Source organism: Aegilops tauschii, chromosome 7, assembly GCF_002575655.3.
Source record: "Aegilops tauschii subsp. strangulata cultivar AL8/78 chromosome 7, Aet v6.0, whole genome shotgun sequence".
In the NCBI taxonomy this organism is placed as follows: Eukaryota; Viridiplantae; Streptophyta; class Magnoliopsida; order Poales; family Poaceae; genus Aegilops; species Aegilops tauschii.
Window position 1 is genome coordinate 491,779,751 of NC_053041.3, and position 26,697 is coordinate 491,806,447.

Below are 26,697 nucleotides of genomic sequence, written 5' to 3' on the forward strand. Positions count from 1 at the left end.
GGCTACCACCACCTCCCGTGGGGATCTCCAACGATGTTCCGCGTCGAGGAGTTCATCCAAAACCGGGTGGTGGTTGCTTTCCTTGCCCACTTCACCAACACATTCGACGCCTTCTACCTCCTCGGCCAGGTGTTTTGGTGTGGCTCCGAGTTCATCACTTTCACCACCCACAATAGGTTCACGGAGTACACCAACATCTTCCCCACCGCGACGCGCATGCACACTCTTTTGTACCCCATCGACTAGGGTTCTAAACCCTCTGTCTTTTTTAGTCTATGTTGTGTTAAGTTGTAATAGAACTATGTTGGAGTTGCTATGGGCTTGTTGGCCCTTTTCTTAAGTTCTATTATTAAGTTTCCTATCTATTCTATTATTAAGTTCTTCCTAGTTTGAACTATGTGATCATGCTCTGATCATGCCGTGGGCTTGTTGGCCCTATCTACATATTGGGACTACATATTTGTTGATTATTTTCTTAGAGAGCTCGGCTTGTTAGTAGGGTTCCCTTGTTAGTAACCACCTAGTGCATGCAAGCAAGCTTTGTTAGTAGGGATGAATGAGTAGAGCTAAACAAGGGAGTGGCTCTTTTTTTACACAAGCCACAAATATGTAGCCACCTAGCTAGAAGAGAGGAACCAAAGGCAGTGACCGTCGCTGCATCCGTGGCGGCTGGCGTGCAAGAAAACTGCTTGATCGATGCATCATGGCGGACGCATCGGCGCATGCAGGCTCGGTCGCCGCATGTAGGCTCGGTCGGCGCATCGTGGCATCGGCGCATGCAGGCTTGATCATTGCATGCAGACAGGCTTTGCTGGGTGCATGCATAGCAGGCTTCTATCCTGGCGGCGCGCGCAGACGTTTAATGTAAGGGACGGCCCAATGGTCGAACAGCGACACCACCCAACGCGGCCCCACTTGCCAGGTCCAACGGACGACACAGTCCAACGTGGCCCCACTAGTCAGAGTTAACGGTCAAGCCTTTGACCCGACGACAACGTCCGTTGTGACCAGTTATGAGGGTTTCTAGTAAGGGAGTAGGGAAAATTGAGCAAAAGTTAAGAGCGCGGGGATGAATGAGTAGAGCCAAGGAACCAGGGCACAGATGTAAAAATCCCTTTTTCTTTTTCTCCATCTGCATACATATCTTTGGTCTCGTATGATTTTGCTCGTTCCTGATGTGATCTTTTGTGTATGTTAGTGTTGTATGTATGCATCCAAATTATGCAAAGGCCAGGTGTGTACTTAATATGATCGTATGCCTTGATGCTACATTATGATCCCATAAAAAGCGTCCTCGTTGGGAAAAATGGTAGTTTCACGGGAGCCTAGAGTCTGGTGGCATGCTGGAGGAATCTTAGGTTTGTGTGCGTGATAAGCATTCAATTTTAGCAACGAGCTCATGTCAATAATGTTGGAATTATCGAGCTTTAGCCCATTTGTTATATCTCATAATTCCTAGGAAGATCCCAAAGCCCATGTGACACGTTCATGCATGACAAGAAAGAAGCTGGAATATTTTGCGCTAGTGGAAAATGAAACTAAATGGTTGTGAACGTCACATTCATCTCCAATTTATGTCATTAATGTTTTAGTTTCGTTGTTCCATTAGTATTGTGGTTTCTCTTCCTTCATTCCGTGTGTGCTACCATCCTTTTCTCATGCAAGAGAGAAGTTGGAAATCTTTAACACTATTGGGAAGTGAAACTGAATGCCGTGAATGTTTTAATTCATATCAACAGTGATGCCATTAATATTTCAGTTTCACCTTCCCATTAGTGTTTCAGTTTCGCTTCCACTTCTTGGAGTCTATATGAGAGGTCACTCCTCTTCTTCATATATATGCTAGCTTATCTTCTACCTCTAGTACCAAGCTTCGCGCCTTCTACGCCTTTCCCATCTTGCTTCTCGGCATGCACCAAGAAGTTAGATACCAGGTCTCCGAAACTCCGCCTCTTGTGATCTGGTACAGGAGAGGGGTGATAGGTTTTCAAGGAGTGCTCTTGCGTGATTGCTGGATCCTTGTTCATCGTGGCTATGAACAACGACATCCCCAACAACGAGTTCCCCAATGAAGACTACTCTCCCGACGTCGACCACCTCGGCGGCATGACAAACGATGCACCTGCATCCTCTTCCGCTACTCCGTGTGTCATCTTATCCTCATTGTTAGGATTAGCATTTGGTTTACTACTAATAGCAACCGATATGAATATATACTTGTTTCTTATCATATCGATTGCATGACTAGTTTCAACAATATGTTGCTTGTTTTGGTTATCATCGCTATTATTTATACATTGTTTTCTGGATTAAACTTAAAGGAAAATTCCTTAAATATTTAACAATCCAAAAACCTAAAATGTGTAGGCAACTTTTATCCAATTGCATTTATTACGACTCTCAAAGCTCCTAAGTTGGAGGGTGTGAATTATAAGAGATGGCATGCGAGGGAAGTTCTCAGACTTACCACCATGAATTATTTTCATGCCTCTAAGGGCAAGCTAGATGGAGAGCTCACTCTTGAACATGATCAAGCTTTCCAGGCTACATACACCCTTTTCAGAGGTGTTTTTCTAAGTGTTCTTGGCGATAAGATGTTATATCCCTTCATGACCATCATGGTCGGTCAGGATATGTGGGATGCGCTTGAGGCCAAGTTTGGGTTCTTAGACACAAGAAATGAGTTGTATGTCATGGAGCAATATCATGACTACAAGATGACCAATGACCGCTCCGTTGTTGAGCAGGCTCATGAGATTCAATCGCTCACTAAGGAACTTGAGCATTTCAATTGTGTGTTACCGGACAAGTTCATTGCCGGAGGCATCATTGTCAAGTTTCATCCTTTGTGAAGGAATTATGCTACCTCTCTGAAGCATAAGAGACAAGAGTTTTGTTAGAGTTATAATATAAGTCATGTATACCCCTTTGTATTTATCCCGTAGTATAAGAGGTTTCCTGCATATGTACCACACATGTACATGTATATATATATCGGCCTATGGCCTCATGGGAATACAAGTTGCTTATTCCTAACATGGTATTAGAGCTTTAGGTCTCTTTTTCGCATGAGCAACTCGTGCTCGATCCCGTCCCGCCGCCGCCGCGATTTTTTCTCCGTCTCGGCGTCGCTACTCTGCCCCTCCCGTCCGTCGCCCGCCCTCCAGTTCGTCGCCCGCCAGCGCCCGCCCGGCTCCTCTCCCTCCCGCCAGGTGCTGCCGTCCGCCGGGTGTCGCCGTTCCCGTCGCCCGCCAGCCGTCCGCCGGGTGCCGCCGCTCCCGTCGCCGCCAGCCGCCCGCCGTGTGCCGCCGTTCCCGTCGCCCGCCAGCCGCCCGCCGGGTGCCGCCGTTCCCGTCGCCCCGCCAGGCTCCTCTGCTTCCGCCAGGTGCCCGGGCAGCTCCTTCCCGTCGCCTCGCCAGGCTCTTCTGCTTCCGCCAGGTGCCCGGGCAGCTCCCGATCGAGCCCTCTCGCCAGTTGGATCGTCCAGCCCTCCCGCCAGTTCGATCCCCTCCTGATCGGCTGGGCTGCCGTCTGCGGTCTGCTGCGCCGTTGTCCTCGTTCGGATCTTTGCAAAAAAAAATGTCTACTGCCTCGGGCTTTGTCGCTGTCCCTCGCTGTCCGGTGATCTTCGACGGTACTAACTACACCGAGTTCGCTGGCTTCATGCGCATTCACATGCGTGGCATCCGTCTCTGGGGTGTTCTTTCTGGCGAGGTCTGCTGTCCGCCACGTCCGGTTCCTCCGGTGGCCCCTACTCCGCCGACTCCACTGGTTCTTCCTCCGGATGCTAATCAGGCCGCTAAGGATGCGACTAAGGTTGCTGATGAGGCTGCTGATCGTGCCTATGATGAGAGGGCTCTGGCTTATGAGGAGGCTCTTCAGACATATCATGGTGCTTTGTCTGTTTACACCCAGTGGCTTGATGATGATGCTCGTGCTGCCGCTGTTCTCACTGCTAGTGTTCTGCCTCAGTTTGCTTCTGAGTTTCTGGGTCTTCCTACTGTCTTCCAGATGTGGACCTGTCTTCGTCAGCGCTATGAGCCCTCTGGTGATGCCTTATACCTGTCTGTGGTTCGTCAGGAGCATGCTCTTCAGCAGGGTGACTCTACTGTTGATGACTTTTATGCACAGAGTTCTGCTATCTGGCGCCAGCTTGATTCTCTCCGCAGTGCTGGTTGTCGTACTTGCCCCTGCTGCCAGGCTGTCCAGGCCGATTTGGAGTTTCATCGCGTCTACGAGTTCCTGTCTCGGCTCCGTAAGGAGTTTGAGCCCCGGCGTGCTCAGTTGCTTGCTCGTGGCCGTATTTCTCTCATGGAGGCGCTTTCGGAGATTCGTGCTGAGGAGACTCGCCTACGCGGTGCTGGTTTGCTGGAGGTTCCCTCGGTGCTCGCTACTCGGGTTTCTTCCACTCCACCTGCTGCACCGCCTCATTCTCGCTCGAGTGCTCCGCCGCTCTTGCCCACTCCTTCTGGCGGCTCAGGTCGGCCCCGTTCACATTGTGACTACTGCAACAATGATGGTCATATTGAGTCCCAGTGCTACACAAAGCGGAAACACCTGCGCAAGGCGCGATCATCCTCCTCAGGGACTTCGTCATCTCCCTCGCCAGCTTCAGCCATTGCTTTGACCGAGCAGGATATTCTGAGACTTAAGCGTCTGCTCGCGGCTTCAGGTTCTTCCTCGACGGGTACTGCTGGTTCTGTGACTAATGCTTCCCGCACTGAGCACCCGCCCTCTACACAGTCAGGTACATCCCCATGGGTTCTGGATTCTGGAGCTTCTTTTCATATGTCTTCTCATTCTTCCGCTTTGTCTTCTCTTCGCTCTCTGGATTCTCCTGTTCATGTCTTCACTGCTGATGGTACTCCACTTTCTGTTGCTAGTAGAGGCCATCTTTCTACTCCTTATTCTGTTCCTGATGTTGCTCATGTTCCTCGACTTACCATGAATCTGTTTTCTGCCGGTCAACTTACTGATTCTGGTTGTCGTGTCATCCTTGATGTTGACTCTTGTTCTGTTCAGGATCGTCGCACGCACACTCTGGTTGGGGCTGGCCCTCGCCGCCGTGATTCTCAGGGTCTTTGGGAGTTGGACTGGCTTCATGTTCCTTCCGCTGCCACCACCATCGCCAGTTCCTCCGTTGCTGTCGCTTCTGTTACTGGTTCTTTCAAGCAGTGGCATCATCGACTTGGTCATCTGTGTGGTTCTCGATTATCGTCTTTAGTTCGTCGAGGTCTTCTGGGGTCTGTCTCAGGAGATGTCTCTTTAGAGTGTCAAGGTTGTCGTCTTGGCAAGCAGATTCAGCTACCATATTCTCATAGTGAGTCAGTGTCTCAGCGTCCTTTCGATTTAGTCCATTCTGATGTATGGGGTCCAGCTCCTTTCACTTCGAAAGGTGGTCATAAATACTATATTATTTTCATCGATGATTTTTCTCGTTACACATGGCTTTATTTCATGACTTCACGTAGTGAGGTGTTGTCTATTTATAAGCGTTTTGCTGCCATGGTTCATACTCAGTTCTCTTCACCCATTCGTGTTTTTCGTGCTGACTCCGCTGGTGAGTATATCTCTAAGATGTTGCGTGGTGTCCTTGCTGAGCAGGGTACTCTTGCCCAGTTCTCTTGTCCTGGTGCTCATGCTCAGAATGGTGTGTCTGAGCGCAAGCATCGTCACCTTCTTGAGACGGCTCGTGCTATGATGATCGCCGCCTCTCTTCCGCCTCATTTTTGGGCTGAGGCTATCTCCACTTCTGTCTATCTCATCAACCTTCAGCCATCCGCTGCTTTGCAGGGTGGCGTTCCTTTTGAGCGTCTGTTTGATCGCTCTCCCGATTATTCGATGCTTCGCCTGTTTGGTTGTGTTTGCTATGTTCTTCTTGCCCCTCGCGAACGCACCAAACTGACCGCTCAGTCTGTTGAGTGTGTCTTCTTAGGCTACAGTGATGAGCATAAGGGCTATCGTTGTTGGGATCCTGTCAGTCGTCGGATGCGTATCTCTCGAGATGTGACTTTTGATGAGTCTCGTCCTTTTTACCCACGCCCATCTTCCTCGGTCTTTTCCGTGGAGGATATCTCTTTTCTCACTTTTCCTGACTCCCCTATCACTCCCGTTGCGCCTGTGCCTATTCATCCCACTCCCTCTGCTTCTCCACCCCTTGTCGATTCACCGCCACCATCTTCCCCGGTCTCCTCACCTAGCATGTCACCGGATTCTACACCTTCATCTCGGGTGACTTCTTCGTCGCCACCCCCTGATTCTACCTTGGCTAGTCCTCCTTCTCTTGTTCCATCTCTTCCTCAGCATTACACTCGTCGTTCACGGCCTGTGGATGCTTCCTTGGCTGAGTCGTCCTCTTCCTCTCAGCCTACTTATGGCTTGCGTTCTCGTCCTCGTCCGCCTATTGATCGCTTTGGTTTTCCCACCGCTGGTGCTGCTGTTCTTGAGCCGACTTCTTACCATCAAGTTGTTGTTCATCCTGAATGGCAGTTTGCGATGGCAGAGGAGATTGCTGCTCTTGAACGCACTGGTACCTGGGATCTTGTTTCTCTTCCTCCCGGAGTCCGTCCCATCACTTGTAAGTGGGTCTACAAGGTTAAGACTCGCTCTGATGGTTCTCTTGAGCGTCACAAAGCTCGTCTCGTGGCTCGTGGTTTTCAGCAGGAGCATGGTCGTGATTATGACGAGACTTTTGCTCCTGTGGCCCATATGACCACTATTCGTACACTTCTTGCCGTTGCCTCTGCACGCCACTGGTCTATATCTCAGCTTGATGTTAAGAATGCCTTTCTTAATGGTGAGCTGCGTGAGGAGGTGTACATGCAGCCACCACCTGGGTATTCTGTTCCTGATGGCATGGTGTGTCGTCTTCGTCGCTCTCTCTATGGCCTTAAGCAAGCCCCTCGCGCCTGGTTTGAGCGTTTTGCTTCTGTGGTCACTACTGCTGGTTTTTCAGCAAGTGTTCATGATCCCGCATTGTTTATTCACCTTTCTCCTCGTGGCCGAACTCTTCTTCTTCTCTATGTTGATGATATGGTCATCACTGGGGATGACACCGAGTATATTGCCTTTGTAAAGGCCCGTCTTAGTGAGCAGTTTCTTATGTCTGATCTTGGACCTCTTCGCTATTTTCTTGGGATTGAAGTCTCTTCTACCTCTGATGGCTTTTTTATATCCCAGGAAAAGTATATCCAGGATCTTCTTGCTCGTGCTGCTCTCTCTGATGAGCGCATTGTTGAGACTCCTATGGAGCTCAATGTTCACCTTCGTGCTACTGATGGTGATCCTCTTCCTGACCCGACGCGTTATCGTCATCTTGTTGGCAGTCTTGTCTATCTAGCTGTCACTCGTCCGGACATCTCTTATCCGGTTCATATTCTGAGTCAGTTTGTTTCTGCTCCCACATCGGTTCATTATAGTCATCTCCTTCGTGTTCTCCGATATCTTCGGGGCACGATCTCTCACCGTCTCTTCTTTCCTAGCTCCAGTTCTTTACAGCTTCAGGCCTATGCGGATGCTACGTGGGCTAGTGATCCTTCTGATCGCCGTTCGCTTTCTGCTTACTGTGTTTTTCTTGGCGGTTCTCTCATTGCCTGGAAGACGAAGAAACAGATTGCAGTTTCCCGTTCGAGTGCTGAGGCTGAGTTGCGAGCTATGGCTCTTTTGACGGCAGAGGTGACTTGGTTACGGTGGTTACTTCAGGATTTTGGTGTTTCTGTCACTACACCGACTATGCTCTTATCTGACAGTACAGGTGCTATTAGCATTGCGCGCGATCCTGTGAAGCATGAGCTCACCAAGCATATTGGTGTTGATGCTTTCTATGTGCGCGCTGCTGTGCAGGATCAGGTCGTTGCTCTTCAGTATGTGCCTTCCGAGTTACAGTTGGCGGATTTTCTGACGAAGGCCCAGACTAGAGCACAACATGGCTTTTATCTCTCCAAACTCAGTGTTGTTCCTCCACCATGAGTTTGAGGGGGGGTGTTAGAGTTATAATATAAGTCATGTATACCCCTTTGTATTTATCCCGTAGTATAAGGGGTTTCCTGCATATGTACCACACCTGTACATGTATATATATATCGGCCTATGGCCTCATGGGAATACAAGTTGCTTATTCCTAACAAGTTTACTGTTGTTAATCTTATTGGCACTTTTGATGTAGAAGAGAAGGCGAGGGCGAACGACACACATACTCGTTTCCATGAGGGAAACTCTAGTGCCTACTTGGTACAGAAGAAGAGTTTCCAACCCCGGAAATTAAAGAACAAGAACTATGCGGCCAAAGAAAAGTTCGAAGGCAAGAACAAAGTCCAACAGTATGCCAACTTCAAGAAGGAGGCCTATAAGAAGAGTGTATAATGCCATGTATGTGATGCAGAAGATCAGTAGGCTTCATCCTGCAAGGACCGTTGGGACTTGCGTCAGAATGAGAACAACGGCAAGACCGCTAATGTTGTAATTGGTGATGTTGAGATGAAGATGTCGCATATGGTAAATTTTCTACCATTTTATTAGTATGACTTTCTCCTGATCGGTGGATTGATGCCGATGTAAATATACATGTGTGTTATGATATCAACATGTTTTTTCTTATCACGTCTCAAGAACTACGTCCGTGTTAATGGGAACGGATCAGATGCTTTTGTTCATGGTGTTGGCATGGTCGATCTGAAATTTTCTTCGAAAAAGATCATGTAGCTAAAGAACGTGCAACATGACTCTTCTCTAAATAAAAATCTTGTTTGTGGCCCTCGTTTGTGTCGAGATGGCTATAAGTTGGTATTTGAGTCCAATAAGGTTGTAGTGTCTAGGTGTCCACACTTAACACTACAACCTTATAGGACTAAAATACCAACTTATAGTCATATCGACACAAATGAGAGTCACTAACAAGATTTTTATTTATAGAAGGGACATGTTGCACGTTCTTTAGCGCACAATCTCTCCAAAAGTAAACTTCAGATCAACCGTACCAACAACATACACAAAAGCATGTGACTTGATTCCATCAACATGGGTGTAATTCTTGCGACTTGATAAGAAAACATGTTGATATCAGAACACACATGTATATTTGCACTGGTGTCAATCCACCAATTAGGAGAAATGCATACTAAAAGAACGGTAGAAAAATTACCATACCCGACATCTTTCATCTCAACATCGTCAATAACAACATTAGCGGTCTTGCCCGTGTTCTCATTCTGACGCACGTCCCAACGGTCCTTGCAGGATGAAACCCAATGATGTTCTCCACCTCATACATGACATTATCCTTTATTCTTATAGGTCTCCTACTTATTCTTAAAATTGGCGGACTGTTGGACTTTGTTCTTGTCTTCAAACTTTCCTTTGCCTGCATAGTTCTTATTTTTGAATTTCTAGAGTTGGAAATTCTTCTTCTGTACCAAGTTGGCACTATAGTTTCCCTCATGGAAACGAGCACATGTGCCTTTCGCCCTCGCCTTCGTCTTCCACATTGAGAGTGCCAATAACATTAATAATAGTAAACTCTTGTCTCTTGTGCTTCAGCAAGATAACAAAATTCCTCCACGAAGAAGAAAGTTTGGCAATGATGCCTCAGGCAATAAACTTGTCCGACAACACACAATCGAAATGCTCAGCTTCTTTAATGAGCGACTGAATCTCATGAGTCTGCTTAACCACGAAGCGGTAATCAGTCATCTTGTAGTCATGATATTGCTCTATGACATACAACTCACTTACTGCATCCAAGACCGCAAAAATGGCCTCAAACACATCCCGCATATCCACCGACCATGATGATAACGAAGGGATCGAACCTCTTGTAGCCAAGAATACTCAGAACACCTCTAAGAGGGTGTCTATAGTCTGGAAAGCTTGCTCCTCAGTAGTAAGCTCTCCCTCTGGCTTGTCCTTAGAGGCATGAAAACAGATCATGGTGGTAGGCTAGAGAATTGCCCTTGCACGCCACCTCTTATCTTCACACCCTCGGGCATAGGAGGCTTGGAAATCAGAACAAATGCAATTGGAGAAATTGCCTACGCATTTCAGGTTTTTGGACTATTGAATATTTCAAGATTTTTCCAATAAGTTTAATCCATAAAAACAGCGGATAAAATATGAATACCATAATAGCGATGATAACCAAACCAAGCAACCAATTTTTGAAACCAGTCATGCAATCGAGATGATAAGAAACAAGATCATATTCATATGACTCCTACTAGCAGTAAAGCAAATGCTAATCTTAAAAGTGAGGATAAGATGACATACAAAGCAATGAAAGAGGATGCAGGTTTGCCGTTTGTCATGTCGCCAAGGAGCTGGTCAACGTCGAGGAAGTAGTCATCGTTGGAAAACTCGTTGTCGGGGATGTCACTGTTCGCTGTTACGATGAACAAGGATCCAGCAGTCGCGCAAAAGCGCTCTCCAAAAACTTGATCGCCCCTATTCCGTAGTAGATCACAAGAGGCGGAGTTTCCAAGGCCTACTGTCTCACTTCCCTATGCCGAGAAGCGAGATGGGAAAGCGATAGGCGGCACAAAGCTTGAAACTGAAGGTAAGAATTGAAGTAGCATATTTGGAGAAGAGGAGTGACCTCTCTTATAGACTTCAAGAAGTGGAAGCGAAACCAAAACACTAATGGAAAGATGATGGAATAGTAATGGCATCAATAGAGAGATGAATGAAAATATTCACAACGTTCAGTTTCATTTCCCACTAGTGTAAAAGGTTTCAGACTTCTTTCTTGCACGACAAAAGGATTATAGCATATGCACGGATGAAGGAAACGAAACCACAATACTACTGGAACAACGAAACCGGAACATGAATGTCATCAATGAGAGATGAATGGAACATTCACAACCATTCAGTTTTGTTTTTCACTAGCGCAAAATATTTCTGCTTCTTCCTTGTCATGTATGAACGTGTCACATGGGCCTATGAGATTTTCTTAGGAATTATTGGATATAACAAATATGATAAAGCCGAATAATTCCAATCATACGTGATAGTCATTGCCAGCCTCATCATGGATAAAAAGGAAATAGTACCACTATCCTTCTTCCGACAGCGACTTTTTTTTAGAGTACGCCAAAGACGTACCATATTTTATAAAAAATAGAAAATATTTACAAGTCTACTACAAATGCGAACATCCGGGTAGACAAGGGTCCCACTAGATACACCAACAACCAGTGGCGGAGGCAGGGGGGTGCTGGCAGGGGCCAAGGCCCCCCCTATGCTCTCACAAATACACCTATATGTACTCCTAATCTTCCATTTGTCAGACAAAATTAGCTAGGTTTAGGTGATTTGCCCCCTCTAACATTATATAACATGTTTTGGCCCCTTCTATATTTAGTTTCTGGCTCCGCCACTACCAACAACCGAAGAAAAGCCTAGGTTAATTTCTCACAAATCGTGGCAAACCATCAACACCAACACCCGCTTGCCTCCACTCAGAGACCTCATTCAACACTTGAGCAGAAAGCTCGAAAGCGACTTCCCAATTATCAAAAAACCTGACAAGACCAGCCATTTCAACAATGGTGACTCCTTCCATTTTTTCGGCAGAGCAGCTTCCAGCTCCTCAATGTTGACTGGAGAGAACACGATAGAAAAAATAAACGCATTACTAGTTCAGATTCTTCACAAGCAAATAGTAGTACTAGTATGTTTTAGCAGACGCCTCTCGCCTTTTAGCTAAGCAGATGTCCCCAGCAACGTTAATAAGATATTCCCTCCATCCAGAATTACTTGTCGCAGAAATAAATAAAAATAGATGTAACTAGAACTAAAATACGTCTAGATACACCTATTTCTCCGCCAAGTATTTCCGGACGGAGGGAGAGGAGCACAAAGTCTACAAACAGCTGGAGGAGCACTGGGTTTGTTACAAGAGACAATGTATGTATGTATCCTTTCACACAGCACGACAGTGACACGGATGAAACAGCACCAGGATAATCACATATACTACCAATATAAACACAGGCCAGCCGCAATATGTCGGCCGAGAATTTGGCAGAGGAACAAAGAGGGTTACTCCCTTATCCTGGCACCATATTACATCTAGCTCCGTTAGCTCCATAGATATATATATTTCTTCTTAGTGGAATGGACAGCGGCAGCACTGCTGCCGCTGTCGGCAGATTCTCAATTGCACAAGCCAACAATGCATAAATCAACCATGGATGACTCACAAGTCCTGCGTTGACCAGAGCACCGACAAGTCATGTTGCTTCACAAGTCATGCACTTGAGTACTTTGTTGACTCAATTTGTCGGCAACTTGAAAACAGATAATTAAGTTCACTAAGCCATCAATTATTGAGCAACTTGCCTTGCTCAATCCATTATAGTATATAAACAATGCATAGAAGGAAAGCACACTTGCTTGTGTCTACCAGAACCAGAAAGAAGTGAGCAAAAGCAGCCGGCCTTGGTAGAAACATGGTGAGCGCAGAGTTGTCCATGCTAGTTTCTCTGCTCCTTGCACTTGCTGCTAGCACGGGGTCAGCACGCATTCCACACGCCGGAACCGCCACAAGTAATTCCAGCGACCACTCTGCTCTCCTATCCTTCAAGTCGCTCATAAGGGACGACCCCTTGCAAGCTCTGGAGTCATGGGGCAGCCGGTCCACGCCCATGTGCCAATGGCACGGCGTGGCGTGCGGCAGGCGGGGACGCCGCCGTGGCCGGGTCGTGGCGCTGGACCTCGGCGACCTCAACCTTCTAGGCGCAGTCTCCGCCTCGGTGGCCAACCTTACATTCCTGAGGAGGCTCCACCTCCCCGGCAACCGCCTGCATGGCGCCGTGCCATCAGCGCTTGGCCACCTGCGATACCTGAAGCGGCTCAACCTGTCGGACAACTCTCTGGACGGCGCTATTCCGCCGTCGCTTTCGCGGTGCCGGCAGCTCGACAGCATCAGCCTTGGATACAACAGGCTGAAAGGGAAGATACCATGGAAGCTCGCAGCTTTGCCCAACCTGGGTTTACTCGAGCTCCGCCGGAACGAGCTCCAAGGGGAGATACCGCATGAGCTTGGCTCCTTGCACAATCTTGTGGTGCTCGATCTAGGCCACAACAAGCTTCAAGGAACCATCCCTTCAGAGATAAGCAGCCTCGTGAATCTGGAGTTTGTGGACATTTCAAACAATAGGCTAACAGGAGAAATACCCCCTGGCATAGGTAACCTTGTCAAATTAGACACGCTCTCTCTGAACTCAAATCAATTGTCTGGTTCTATTCCAAGTTCAGTAGGAAATCTCTCGGTGCTGGGCTTTCTTAGCCTGGCCACAAATAACCTGACAGGAAGTATTCCAGCATTACATAATCTTTCATATCTCTCGGTACTCAATTTAGCAAACAATGGCCTGACAGGATGCATCCCACCCGGGTTAGGGAACCTCACATCACTCTCTGCCATATCTCTTAGCCAAAACCATCTAACTGGCCAAATTCCAGCATCACTAGGGAACCTCAACATGCTTGAACTCCTTTATCTGGCATTCAATAATCTTACAGGTCTCATACCTCACTCCATTGGAAACCTACCCTCGCTCGCTGAAATTGACCTCGAAAACAATGAATTAAGAGGGCCATTGCCTCCTTTGCTATTCAATCTTTCGTACCTCCAAGTTATCAATGTACAAAGCAATTATAACCTCAATGGGTCTTTTCCATTTGACATGGGAAACAACCTTCCAGGTCTACAGGTCTTCCTTGCAGCTTATAATCAATTCCATGGTCCTATTCCTCCCTCTTTGTGCAATGCCTCTATGATTCAAATGATCCAGCTCCTTCATAACTCCCTAACAGGAACAATTCCCAGTTGCCTAGGAATTCGCTTGAGGAGCTTGTCCGTATTAACCATTGCCGAAAACCGTATTCGAGCAACACAAGATGCCGACTGGGGCTTCATGTCCAGCCTAAGCAATTGCAGTAATTTGCAAGTGTTGGATTTAGGTGGTAATATGCTTGAAGGTGAAATACCAAGTTCGGTAGGCACCCTCTCCACAAATCTAGAGTTTCTTAACATGCAAGATAACAGCATAACAGGGAAGATTCCTGAAGTAGTGGCGAACTTGACCAATCTGCACACACTTTTTCTAGATAGTAACCATTTAGAGGGTACTATTCCAACCTCTCTTGGCAAGTTGAAGAGACTAAATTTGTTAAACCTAGGAATGAATGACCTATCAGGATCGATCCCTCCCACATTCGGCAATCTTACACAATTAAGCGAACTTAAACTTGGTGGCAACATGCTTACTGGAAGCATACCTTCTAGTCTACTAGGGTGTCCATTACAAAAATTAGACCTTTCAAACAACAGCCTTGTTGGTCCAATACCTAGGGACCTATTCCTTATAAACACATTGTCCATCTATATGAGAATCCAAAACAATCTATTAACCGGGGATTTGCCTATAGAATTAGGTAACCTAAAGAATATTGGGGAACTTGATTTCTCCGGTAATCTGATATCTGGAGAGATTCCGATCTCGCTTGGAGGGTGCCAGACACTGCAGTTTCTGAATGTATCTCGGAACAACCTTCAAGGGACAATTCCGCCATCAATCATGCAGATGAAAGCCCTATTGATGCTTGATCTTTCCCATAATAATCTCTCAGGGAGCATTCCTGGGTTCCTCGGGAGCATGGAAGGGCTTGCTAGTTTGAATCTCTCATTCAACAACTTGGACGGTGAGGTTCCAACAGATGGGATCTTCAGCAAGGCAGCTTCCGCCTCAGCCTCAATTATGGGAAATGATGGTCTGTGTGATGGAATCCCTCAACTGAAGTTGCCACATTGCTCCAACCTCACCACCACGAAACCAACTCAGAAACTGGTCATAATATTCTCCATATGTGGAGCAGTCGTACTTATTGCATTAGTATTTGCACTGTCGACATTCTATAGTAAGAGCAGGAAGATGAAAGCAAACAAGCAGACATCATCCATCGGCGAGCAATATTTAAGGGTTTCTTATGCTGAACTGGTCAGTGCAACTAATGGTTTTGCTTCAGAGAACCTCCTTGGTGCAGGAAGCTTCGGCTCGGTGTACAAGGGAACAATGAGGATAGATGACCAGCAAGTAGTGATTGCTGTGAAGGTGCTCAACCTCACACAGCGAGGTGCATCCCGAAGTTTTGTTGCAGAATGTGAGACCCTGAAGTGTGTTCGACATAGGAATCTTATGAAGATATTGACAGTGTGCTCAAGTATTGATTCTCAAAGCCGTGACTTCAAGGCCCTCGTGTATGAATACCTACCAAATGGAAATTTGGACAAATGGCTACACCACCATCCCATAGAAGATGGTGAAAATAGGTCACTGCATCTCCGTGTGAGACTGCAGATTGCAATTGATGTAGCATCATCCCTCGAATACCTTCACCAACATAAGCCAATGCCAATTATTCACTGTGATCTTAAGCCCAGCAATGTTCTCCTCGATGGTGAAATGATTGCTCATGTTGGTGATTTTGGGCTTGCAAGGTTTCTACATCAAGACTCAGAGAAATCAACTAGTTGGGGATCAATGAGAGGCACAATCGGCTATGCCGCTCCAGGTGAGCTTTTAACTCTCTTCTAAAATAACCCCCTTCAAAATTCTGGAATTGGTTTTCAAGATTGAACACCCCGCCCACCACTCTTAAGTTAAATATGGCTAATTAACCTGCTCATTTCATTTTGCTCACATTTTTCTGTCAATTTCAGAGTATGGACTGGGCAACGAAGTTTCAATCCATGGTGATGTCTACAGCTACGGCATTCTGTTGCTGGAGATGTTCACTGGAAAAAGGCCAACAGACAGCAGATTCGGAGAATCCTTTGGCCTTCACAAGTATGTGCAAATTGCATTGCCAGAAAGGGCAGCAGAGGTCATAGACCGAGACTTACTAGCAGAGACAGAAGATGGCAAAGAAAGCAGCTCAAACTCTAACAGCAATATGGATCTGAGAATTGCTTGCATCACTTCAGTTCTATGCACTGGGATTTCATGCTCACAAGAGAGACCAACGGATCGCATCCAAATCGGGGGTGCTCTGAAAGAGTTGCTGGCAATAAGAGACAGATTTGACAAGGAGTTGTGTGTGGAAGGCGAGCCAGCAAACTAAAGCATCGAAGCCATTCAAGCAACCAGGACTGGTCAATAAGGACGGCAAGCTGCCATTTCAATAGGCTCCAGCAAAAAGTATTGCCGTGATGGTATAAAAAAGTATGTGTTTTATGGAATATTTGTTGTATTGCCGTAATGGTATATCTGTATTGTTGAATTGTACGTATATATAGTGTTGTATAAACCATATGCCCTAGAATAAGCCCATGGTGTACCGCATGCGTCTGTTTGTTGTAATAATCAGCCAGTTATTAAGATTAGCGTGAGGATCATACCGGCTGATCTCTCTGTAATCTGTCAATCACCATGGACCTATATAACACGTACGCGTCCCTGCCTAACAGCATACGCTTCCAGCCCCACCTTTTACTTTAATAAACTGCCTTGTGTATTCTCCACGACTGCAAATGTTTACTGAGTATATATGACCAGAACAATGAACTCATCTTAGCTAGGAGTACAAGATTGCACGCTTTCACATCATTCCCTTCACGCAATGCTTAGCTTATTCGCTTACATCCTCGATTACCACCAGGATTTCATCCATGACTGGGTTCTTCTTCCCTTGGAGCTTGCAACGTGCGCACATCACACGTGTAAACTAGCACTAATCGCGGAGATGGATTGGTAAGAATGGAAGGAAGGAAGCGTTACCTCCGTCGTGGTGGTCAAGGTCAAGCCAAGCAGCTAAGCGAGGCTGCCGCCGCAGCGGAGGAATCTGACGGCGGAGTTCGTCGCGGCGAAGGGGGGCGGCGGGTAAGACACGCCAACCGGCGGCCGAGTGGCGGCGGAAGTCGAGGACCCGACGAAGCAGAGAGCAGATGTATAGCAGGCTCGTGCTTGTCATGGGCTAAAAGTAAACGCTATTTGGGTTATCTTTTGGCCCAACACACTGGTATTGGCTGCATTGGTGTATACCATGTCAAAAAAAATGCCTAAAAAATGTCCAAAAAAACATTGGTGTATCTCTTCTTTTTTTAAGAAACGGTTATGATGATTTCACAATGTTGGATGACTCATTCCATGATTGCAATTTTCTATTGATAGCTTAACAAGTTGGCTTCTTGGTAATTGACGACCCATTCGCGACGGGGCGGTAACCAATGTTTGATAACCTAATTTCATACAAATTTTAGGAATTTCATGGGTAACTCTATTTTTATCTTAACGAGGGGAAGAAATTCTGAATAAGTCACAACACCTACAACCCCTCTTGCTTTAGATCACATAAGCAGCATTGTTCATCACTAAAGCACAAAGATACTTGTTTGTCCTCAAGGCTACTACACATTGTAGTAAATATATCAAGGACATACGACGACCATGCATATAGGATCACACACCACAATTCCCACACTCCCTTGTTCCAGAGCGGCGCCACCCAGCTTCAGATTCTCTGAAGAGATAATACCCTATGCCCTGATTGTGTTGCATTCATTTGGATGGAGTACAAAGTATAGGTTGATCTACCACAAGATCTTTGTGTCTCGTCTCTAAGATGTTTCGAGATGTCCTATCGACTAGCCTAGACTTGGTTTATATAAGATACCGGAAGCCTGCGATAACAGGAGTCCCAGTCGGCTACGTCGGTGGAGAGGAGTCCTTGTATTGAATGGCAATGCTTCTGGAATCTTCCTTGTATGCATCATGGGCTACCTGAAGTGGCCCGGGATAGAACCGACAAGGAGGTCCTCGGCCCGATCCACCTGGGAGGGAGTCGATGTGGTGAGAGGCCCCCTAGCCAGGACACCATCAGTAGCCCTTGAACTGGTCTTCAAGTCTGGCCACACCTCGGCTTATTTGAGCTGCTCATCGTCTTTAGTCGTCGGTCTTGAAACTAGTTCAACGAGAACTTTCCCCGATCAGTGTCTTCTTGCAGCCGAGCTTTGATGCTGGACTGCATCCGAGATGACGTAGACCACCTTGCTCTTGAAAACGTTGAAGGAGTATAGTCGAGCTACATGTCAGAAAGGTTTCCTAGGCAGCCAGCCGCCCGCAGCCGGCCTCCATGTCGAACTGCTATTGAAGTTGTGCGTACCACCTTGGTCTTTAGTTGTCGATCTATATGGTCGGCCTATGTGGGAAAAGTTTTCTCGGCAAGTCGACTTCCGTGAGCCAATTTTTCATGGATTTTGCTTACTCATACAATTTATTCTCTGCCGGGATGTATAGCCAGTAGCCCTCAAGATGAGTGCCAACTCAAAATTCAGTGTGCACCTGAAGGATAGGATAAATCTTTTGATCCCAGTAGCCCCCGAGACTCAGGTCGATTTGCCAAATTGGCCCGATCGAATCCTCACTTGGAAGCATACTTTGAAAAAAAATGTGGCATGCATTAGCCCCCAAGACCCGGGTGGATCAAAATCTCCTCGGAAACCGTATAACTCTTTGTATTTCCTGCATTGAATCATTAATGCAATAGCTCCCCAAGACTTGGGTCGGGCAACTTGGCCAACCTAAGGATCAAATCTCCTCGGGAACTAGTTTCAACCGATAACCGACGTTTGCGCTTCATCATCGCCGAGGTGTAGCTCGGCAGGAGTCGAACTAAGGGTCCGTTTCCCAAGCAGAATTGCAATGCAATACGCCTTGACCAAGAAGATGTCCTATCTCCTAGATAAAAATGAAACATTAGGTCAGGAGTGTCGTAAAGCTCAGAAAAAAAAACTTACATAAAACATTACGTTTGAATTAAGTTAAGTCTTTTGGTGTCATTTGAGTTGGTCTTAAGATTAATTTGTGCTTCTGTCATGCTTGAACATGATATGTCCGATCTCGGCTTCAAACTCCTTTTCTCGAAGGCGCATGTGGCGTTCTTCTCATGCCAATTTAGGCAAACTAAATTTAAGTGACACAAAGACAAACCAGGCAATATGGCTATTGGCCGAGTACTCTAAGCCAAAAAAGGAGCAGTAGAGAAAGACTTCAAAACGACTAAAGGAAGAAAACACTTAGGCTAAAAACTATGCATATTAAATTAAGAGCCCCCAAGTCCGGTGAGACTTGGGTAGAGGAAGTATTTTTAGAAAAAATGAACAATAATTTTATTGTACACAAATATAATGCTTGGTCAAACCAAATAAAATATAAAATTGAAAAAAGCACGAAAGCGACTTAATTGGTTTATACTCCCAGTGTTGATGATGCGGTCCGGGCTTGCGGCGGGACGAGGTCCTAGCCCCCAAGCTGGTCCCGACATGGCAGAGCGATGAGCTCGGCTCGACGAAGTGATGACACAACACCGTCGACGTGGCGAGGTGGAGCCCTCGGTCTAGCTGGTGTGTTGAAGCAAGTCGGCGGGGTAACGACGAAGCCCCCAAGCCATCTAAGGTGACGCCGGAGCCCCCACATCAACCGATGTGATAGAGCACGCCGGCTTGATGGAGGGACGACGCGGGATGCTGACGCGCCCGATCTGTGGGGCGACGACTTGACCTTGGCAATGATGAACCCTTGGTCGGCTAACCAAGGTGGCGATGTGATGTGATTGACGTCGGCCGGACATAGCAACGACACGGTGATGCCGACGCAGGTCGGCATTCGTGGAATCTCTAGGCGGATCAATGTGACACTGGCGCGACCATGAATAACACCTCAAAATTTGTAGACACGTGTACGAGAACAAAACACAATACCCTACAAAAAAATGTCCGGTAGTCTCTTCATGAAAAGGATGAACTCGGGTCGGATATCTTTTCGCACAGAAAACATATTCGAAAACCATGAAAATTCCGCATGATCTGAACGGTTAGATCTCCAAAGAATGTCGGAGTTAGCATCTAGACTCTTTCTTTCGAACTCATGCGGATTTTGGTCCAGATCCAATAGGGTCTCGGTATATTGGCAAATGTTAGAGATTCTAGCTTGGGAACGCGCTAAAATTTTATAGGGTTGTTTAATACTCAATTCTGCACAATCCCACCAAAGGAATCATCAAAACGATGCTCTAGGAGGCGGGAACGACAAAAACAAGTTAGTTGTCCGAAAAATCTTGCACGCTTGCGCGAGGGCAAAATTGACGTTAATCCCCTGAGCTCCATGGACGAATTTTCCCGTGATCCCGGTCGAGATTGAAGCTGATGTTGATGAAGACACCCATCGATCTCTGACAGATCCAGCATGGGGTGCACTTCTTGACCTGGTTGAGGTGACCAGTTGAGTCAGCGACGAACGAGGTCGCACCGAAGACGAAAATCTATTTCGATGAAAATCGTGTCAGAACAAATCCGAACTCCCATCGAATTGTTGTCATTACGTAGTGGGACCTGCATGGACTACCAATGACAGAGTCGATTCTGTCAGATCTCAAGCAAGGAGTGTCGAGGTAGCTAGTAGCCTAGATGCGATGATAACAAGGACACGAGGTTTACCCGGGTTCAGTCTCTCTGAATAGATAAAACACTACGTCCTGCTTGTGTTGTATTAATTTGAATGAAGGACATAGTACCGGTTGATCACCACGTGATCGTTGTGTCTCATTTCTAAGATGTTGTCAGATGTTCAACTAGTCTAGCCTCGGTTTATATAAGATACCGGAGGCCTAGGATAATAGGAAACCTAGTTGGCTATGTCGGTGGAGAGGAGTGGTTGTATTGAACGACAAGGCTTCTGGAATCTTCCTTATACGTGTCATGGGCTGCCTAAAGTGGCCCAAGACAGAACCGACAAGGGTGTCCTCAGCCGGTCCACCTGGCCGGGACTTGACATGGTAGAGGCCCCTTAACCGGGACATCATCACTCCCCACATGGGAGCTCCTGGATATTTCCAAGATCAAAATGTAATGCACGAGCTTTTGGAAAGTTTGCTAGAGCATGAAAAAATCCCCTCGTTTGCATTAAATATTGCAGGTGTTACAAGTTGCCTATTTGCTGCCCTTCCAACTACCAGCAGCGGCTTCACACAAACACTTCTAATTTTTTGGACATTCATCTTCCAAATAAGGTTCCAAACATCTCCATTTTCATTCGTCGCCTCATTGTTCTAACCCACCTCCTCGACGGCCATTTTTTTGAAGAGCTACCTTACACCCACTCTCCGAAAGAAAAAACATTCTGAATTTTCCTCATAATACTATGCCACAAAATCTTCGCCCCGTAATAGAATGGATATGAAATCTCATGATCGACTCGACATGATGGGAGTAAAACACATACCACACCACATCCTCATCACACCTCCTCGTACTCAAGGCAAAAAGGTTCAGAAACCCATTTCAACCACGCTCTATTCCCCATTCGAGTTATTTTGAGACCAAAATTCCCTTGTATCTAGTTATCCCATCATCTATTGACAATTTCCCCATTATAAACTCCCCAAGCAACTCCTTGCTTGAGAAGGTCTGGGCCATGAAACAATATCCTGCAACGAGGGAGAGGCACTACGCGCGAAAGCTATATCTAGAAGAAGTCCATTTAGAAAATATGTTGCCTTAAGAAGACAAGCACATGGAGAATTAGGATTATCTATAAAACACCAAGCCTGTCTAGCCAACAGTGCATGATTAAATAAGCACATGTCTCAAAACCACGCTTCATAAACTTGTCCATGGTGGACTAGGGATTTTTCTTGTTTCATACATCCCTTTGGACTGGCAGACCCAAATACTTATGTTCAAAACTATCTCCCATCACTTTGAGAAGTTGTTGTAGGGTGGAACCCTAGATGGATATATTTCACGAATTGGAGGGAAAATCCCCAAGAACAAGAAGAACACAAAGGGGGGAAACAAGAGGAACACCCAAATTGACTTGATCCAATCACACATGTGCTAGATCCAATCACACAAAAGAGAGATACAAAGGTCCAAATCCAACACAAGAAGATACAAGAGGTAACTAGTTCATCCCAATCCTATGAGGAAAGAGGTATTGATGATCCTATGATGGGGATCCTTCTCCAAGAGGAGGCCTTGATATCCACAAGAGGATCTTCTCCCTTAGGAGGTCATGATCTCCAAGAGGAGGAAGATGAGCAAAGCTCTCTCAATATCTCACATATACTTTGCTCTCCCTCTAAATGAGCTAGGGGAGGGGTACTTATAGTCTAGGGACGAAATAATGGAGAAAAGGGGTACAAGGGTCATTTTAACCCAATATGCACGCAGGCATCGTCGGAGGGGTCCGGGCACCCGGGGTGAAGGGGTGCGGGCACCCGGGGGTCGCTGGGATGAGGAGGACGGGTACCCGGGGTAGCGCCAGGTGAGGGTGCGGGCACCCGAGGGTAGGAGTGCGAGCACCCGGGGGTCGGGGTGCGGGCACCCGGTGGTGAAAGCCCGGGCACCCGGGGTGGTCAGGGGCCGCACCCTTTGGGGCCGGGGGTCCGGGCACCCGGGGCATAGGAGGCCGGGCACCCGGGGTGGTCCGAGGTCTCCGGTACTTCGCGTCTTGGGGTCCCTCTTCCTCCTCCTTCTCCCTTCTTGGATGGTGTAGATGTTCTCTTGCGCTTGAACTCCTCTTCGTCGTCGATGAAGCTTCGGTAATACCTATGCATGCACACGAGAGGAATGTCAAGTAGTATACCATCCTCGAAGGGGTCAAGTGAACATGTGTAAAGGAGATGATTAACCTTTATGTATGTGAAGCAGGTGTGATACGTCTCCGTCGTATCTACTTTTCCAAACACTTTTGCCCTTGTTTTGGACTCTAACTTGCATGATTTGAATGGAACTAACCCGGACTGACGCTGTTTTCAGCAGACTTTCCATGTTGTTATCTATGTGCAGAAACAAAAGTTCTCGGAATGACCTGAAACTCCACGGAACGTCTATTTGGAAATAATAAAAAATCCTTGCAAAGATGAAGACCAGGGGGGCCACACCCTGTCCACGAGGGTGGCGGGCGCGCCCCCTACCTTGTGGGCCCCCTGGAGCTCCTCCGACCTCAACTCCAACTCTATATATTTGCTTTCGGGGAGAAAAAAATTAGAGAGAAGAATTCATCGCGTTTTACGATACGGAGCCGCCGCCAAGCCCTAAAACCTCTCGGGAGGGCTGATCTGGAGTCCGTTCGGGGCTCCGGAGAGGGGGATTCGTCGCCGCCGTCATCATCAACCATCCTCCATCACCAATTTCATGATGCTCACCGCCGTGCTTGAGTAATTCCATCGTAGGCTTGCTGGACGGTGATGGGTTGGATGAGATCTATCATGTAATCGAGTTAGTTTTGTTAGGGTTTGATCCCTAGTATCCACTATGTTCTGAGATTGATGTTGCTATGACTTTGCAATGCTTGTCACTAGGGCCCGAGTGCCATGATTTCAGATCTGAACCTATTATGTTTTCATGAATATATGTGAGTTCTTGATCCTATCTTGCAAGTCTATAGTCACCTACTATGTGTTATGATCCGGCAACCCCGAAGTGACAATAATCGGGACCACTCCCAGTGATGACCATAGTTTGAGGAGTTCATGTATTCACTATGTGCTAATGCTTTGTTCCGGTACTCTATTAAAAGGAGGCCTTAATATCCCTTAGTTTCCATTAGGACCCCGCTGCCACGGGAGGGTAGGACAAAAGATGTCATGCAAGTTCTTTTCCATAAGCACGTATGACTATATTCGGAATACATGCCTACATTACATTGATGAATTGGAGCTAGTTCTGTGTCACCCTATGTTATGACTGTTACATGATGAACCGCATCCGGCATAATTCTCCATCACCGATCCAATGCATACGAGCTTTTCACATATTGTTCTTCGCTTATTTACTTTTCCATTGCTACTGTTACAATCACTACAAAACACCAAAAATATCACTTTTGCTACTGTTACCTTTGTTACCGTTACCACTACTATCATATTACTTTGCTACTAAATACTTTGTTGCAGATACTAAGTTATACAGGTGTGGTTGAATTGACAACTCAACTGCTAATACTTGAGAATACTCTTTGGCTCCCCTTGTGTCGAATCAATAAATTTGGGTTGAATACTTTACCCTCGAAAACTGTTGCGATCCCCTATACTTGTGGGTTATCAAGACTATTTTCTGGCGCCGTTGCCGGGGAGCATAGCTCTATTCTTTGAGTCACTTGGGACTTATATCTTCTGGTCACTATGAAGAACTTGAAAGACGCTAAGACAACAATTTATCCCTCAACTACGAGGGTGTTGGTGATCGTAGCAGAATTTTAAAATTTTCTACGCATCACCAAGATCCATCTATGGAGTTTACTAGCAACAAGAAGGAAGGAGTGCATCTACATACCCTTGTAGATCGCGAGCGGAAGCGTTCAAGTGAACGGGGTTGATGGAGTCGTACTCGTCGTGATCCAAATCACCGATGACCGAGCGCCGAACGGACGGCACCTTCGCGTTCAACACACGTACAGAGCAGCGACGTCTCCTCCTTCTTGGTCCAGCAAGGGGGAAGGAGAGGTTGATGGAGATTAGCAGCACGACGGCGTGGTGGTGGAAGTAGCGGGGATCCCGGCAGGTCTTCGCCAAGCGCAAGCGGGAGGGAGAGGTGTCACGGGAGGGAGAGGGAGGCGCCAGGGGCTAGGGTGCTGCTGCCCTCCCTCCCCCCCCCCACTATATATAGGGGTCCTGGGGGGGCGCCGGCCCCCTGGAGATCCCATCTGAGGGGGGGCGGCGGCCAAGGGGTGGCTTCCCCCCAAGCCAAGTGGGGGGCGCCCCCACCCCTAGGGTTTCCAACCCTAGGCGCAGGGGGAGGCCCAAGGGGGGGCGCACCAGCCCACCAGGGGCTGATTCCCCTCCCACTTCAGCCCATGGGGCCCTCCGGGATAGGTGGCCCCACCCGGTGGACCCCCGGGACCCTTCCGGTGGTCCCGGTACAATACCGGTAACCCCCGAAACTTTCCCGGTGGCCGAAACTGGACTTCCTATATATAATTCTTCACCTCCGGACCATTCCGGAACTCCTCGTGACGTCCGGGATCTCATCCAGGACTCCAAACAACTTTCGGGTTTCCGCATACTAATATCTCTACAACCCTAGCGTCACCGAACCTTAAGTGTGTAGACCCTACGGGTTCGGGAGACATGCAGACATGACCGAGACGCCTCTCCGGTCAATAACCAACAGCGGGATCTGGATACCCATGTTGGCTCCCACATGTTCCACGATGATCTCATCGGATGAACCACGATGTCGAGGATTCAATCAATCCCGTATACAATTCCCTTTGTCAATCGGTATGTTACTTGCCCGAGATTCGATCGTCGATATCCCAATACCTTGTTCAATCTCGTTACCGGCAAGTCTCTTTACTCGTACCATAATGCATGATCTCGTGGCTAACTCCTTAGTCACATTGAGCTCATTATGATGATGCATTACTAAGTGGGCCCAGAGATACCTCTCCGTCATACGGAGTGACAAATCCCAGTCTCGATCCGTGTCAACCCAACAGACACTTTCAGAGATACCTGTAGTGTACCTTTATAGTCACCCAGTTACGTTGTGACGTTTGGTACACCCAAAGCACTCCTACGGCATCCGGGAGTTACACGATCTCATGGTCTAAGGAAAAGATACTTGACATTGGAAAAGCTCTAGCAAACGAACTACACGATCTTTGCGCTATGCTTAGGATTGGGTCTTGTCCATCACATCATTCTCCTAATGATGTGATCCCGTTATCAATGACATCCAATGTCCATAGTCAGGAAACCATGACTATCTGTTGATCAACGAGCTAGTCAACTAGAGGCTTACTAGGGACACGTTGTGGTCTATGTATTCACACATGTATTACGATTTCCGGATAACACAATTATAGCATGAACAATAGACAATTATCATGAACAAGGAAATATAATAATAACCATTTTATTATTGCCTCTATGGCATATTTCCAATAGAGGGGAGGTAAGGAACTGCCATCTAGCTCTGCACTTGATTCACCTTCTGTTTTGAGTAAGCTTGCGACACCCAAACCTACTTCTGCTATTCGTTATGATATGTCGCATGTTATTGATGATGCCACTTCTGCTATGCATGATACTTATGATGAGACTACTTCTATGCTTGATACTAATGTGCCACTTAGTGAATTTCTTGATGAACAAATTGCTAGGGCTAGAGAGAAAGAAATTATTGAAACTGATTATATTGATGAAAGTGATGATGAAGACTTGCCTGTTATTCCTGAGGGTTATGTTTTTGATAAAGAAGCTTCTTTAGCTATTTTAGCTTGCAAAGATAGATATGAGCTCAAGAGGTTATTAGCTAAATTGAATCAGCAATCTCTTAATGATAGAATGAAACCTGACCCTGCTTTTGCTACTTCACCTATCTGTGTTACCGATAAGGATTATGAATTCTCTGTTGATCCTGATATAATTACTTTGGTTGAATCTGATCCTTTTCATGGTTATGAATCTGAAACTATTGTGGCACATCTTACTAAATTAAATGATTAGCCACCCTGTTCACTAATGATGAGAAATCTCGCTACCTTTATATCCTTAAAATATTTCCGTTCTCATTAAAGGGTGATGCTAAGATATGGTTTAATTCTCTTGATCCTGGTTGTGTGCGTAGTCCCCAGGATATGATTTATTACTTCTCTGCTAAATATTTCCTTGCTCATAAGAAACAAGCTGCTTTAA

General features: G+C 46.7%; 1 protein-coding gene across 1 annotated transcript; it reads left to right on the forward strand.

The window, feature by feature from the left end:
- Positions 1–12,205: 12,205 nt before the first annotated feature.
- LOC109752722 (receptor kinase-like protein Xa21) lies at positions 12,206–16,483 on the forward strand. The gene is made up of 2 exons (XM_020311621.3): positions 12,206–15,570; positions 15,719–16,483. The coding sequence occupies exons 1-2, from the start codon at positions 12,444–12,446 to the stop codon at positions 16,117–16,119; spliced, it is 3,528 nt and encodes a 1,175-aa protein (XP_020167210.1). The 5' UTR covers positions 12,206–12,443; the 3' UTR covers positions 16,120–16,483.
- Positions 16,484–26,697: the final 10,214 nt, after the last annotated feature.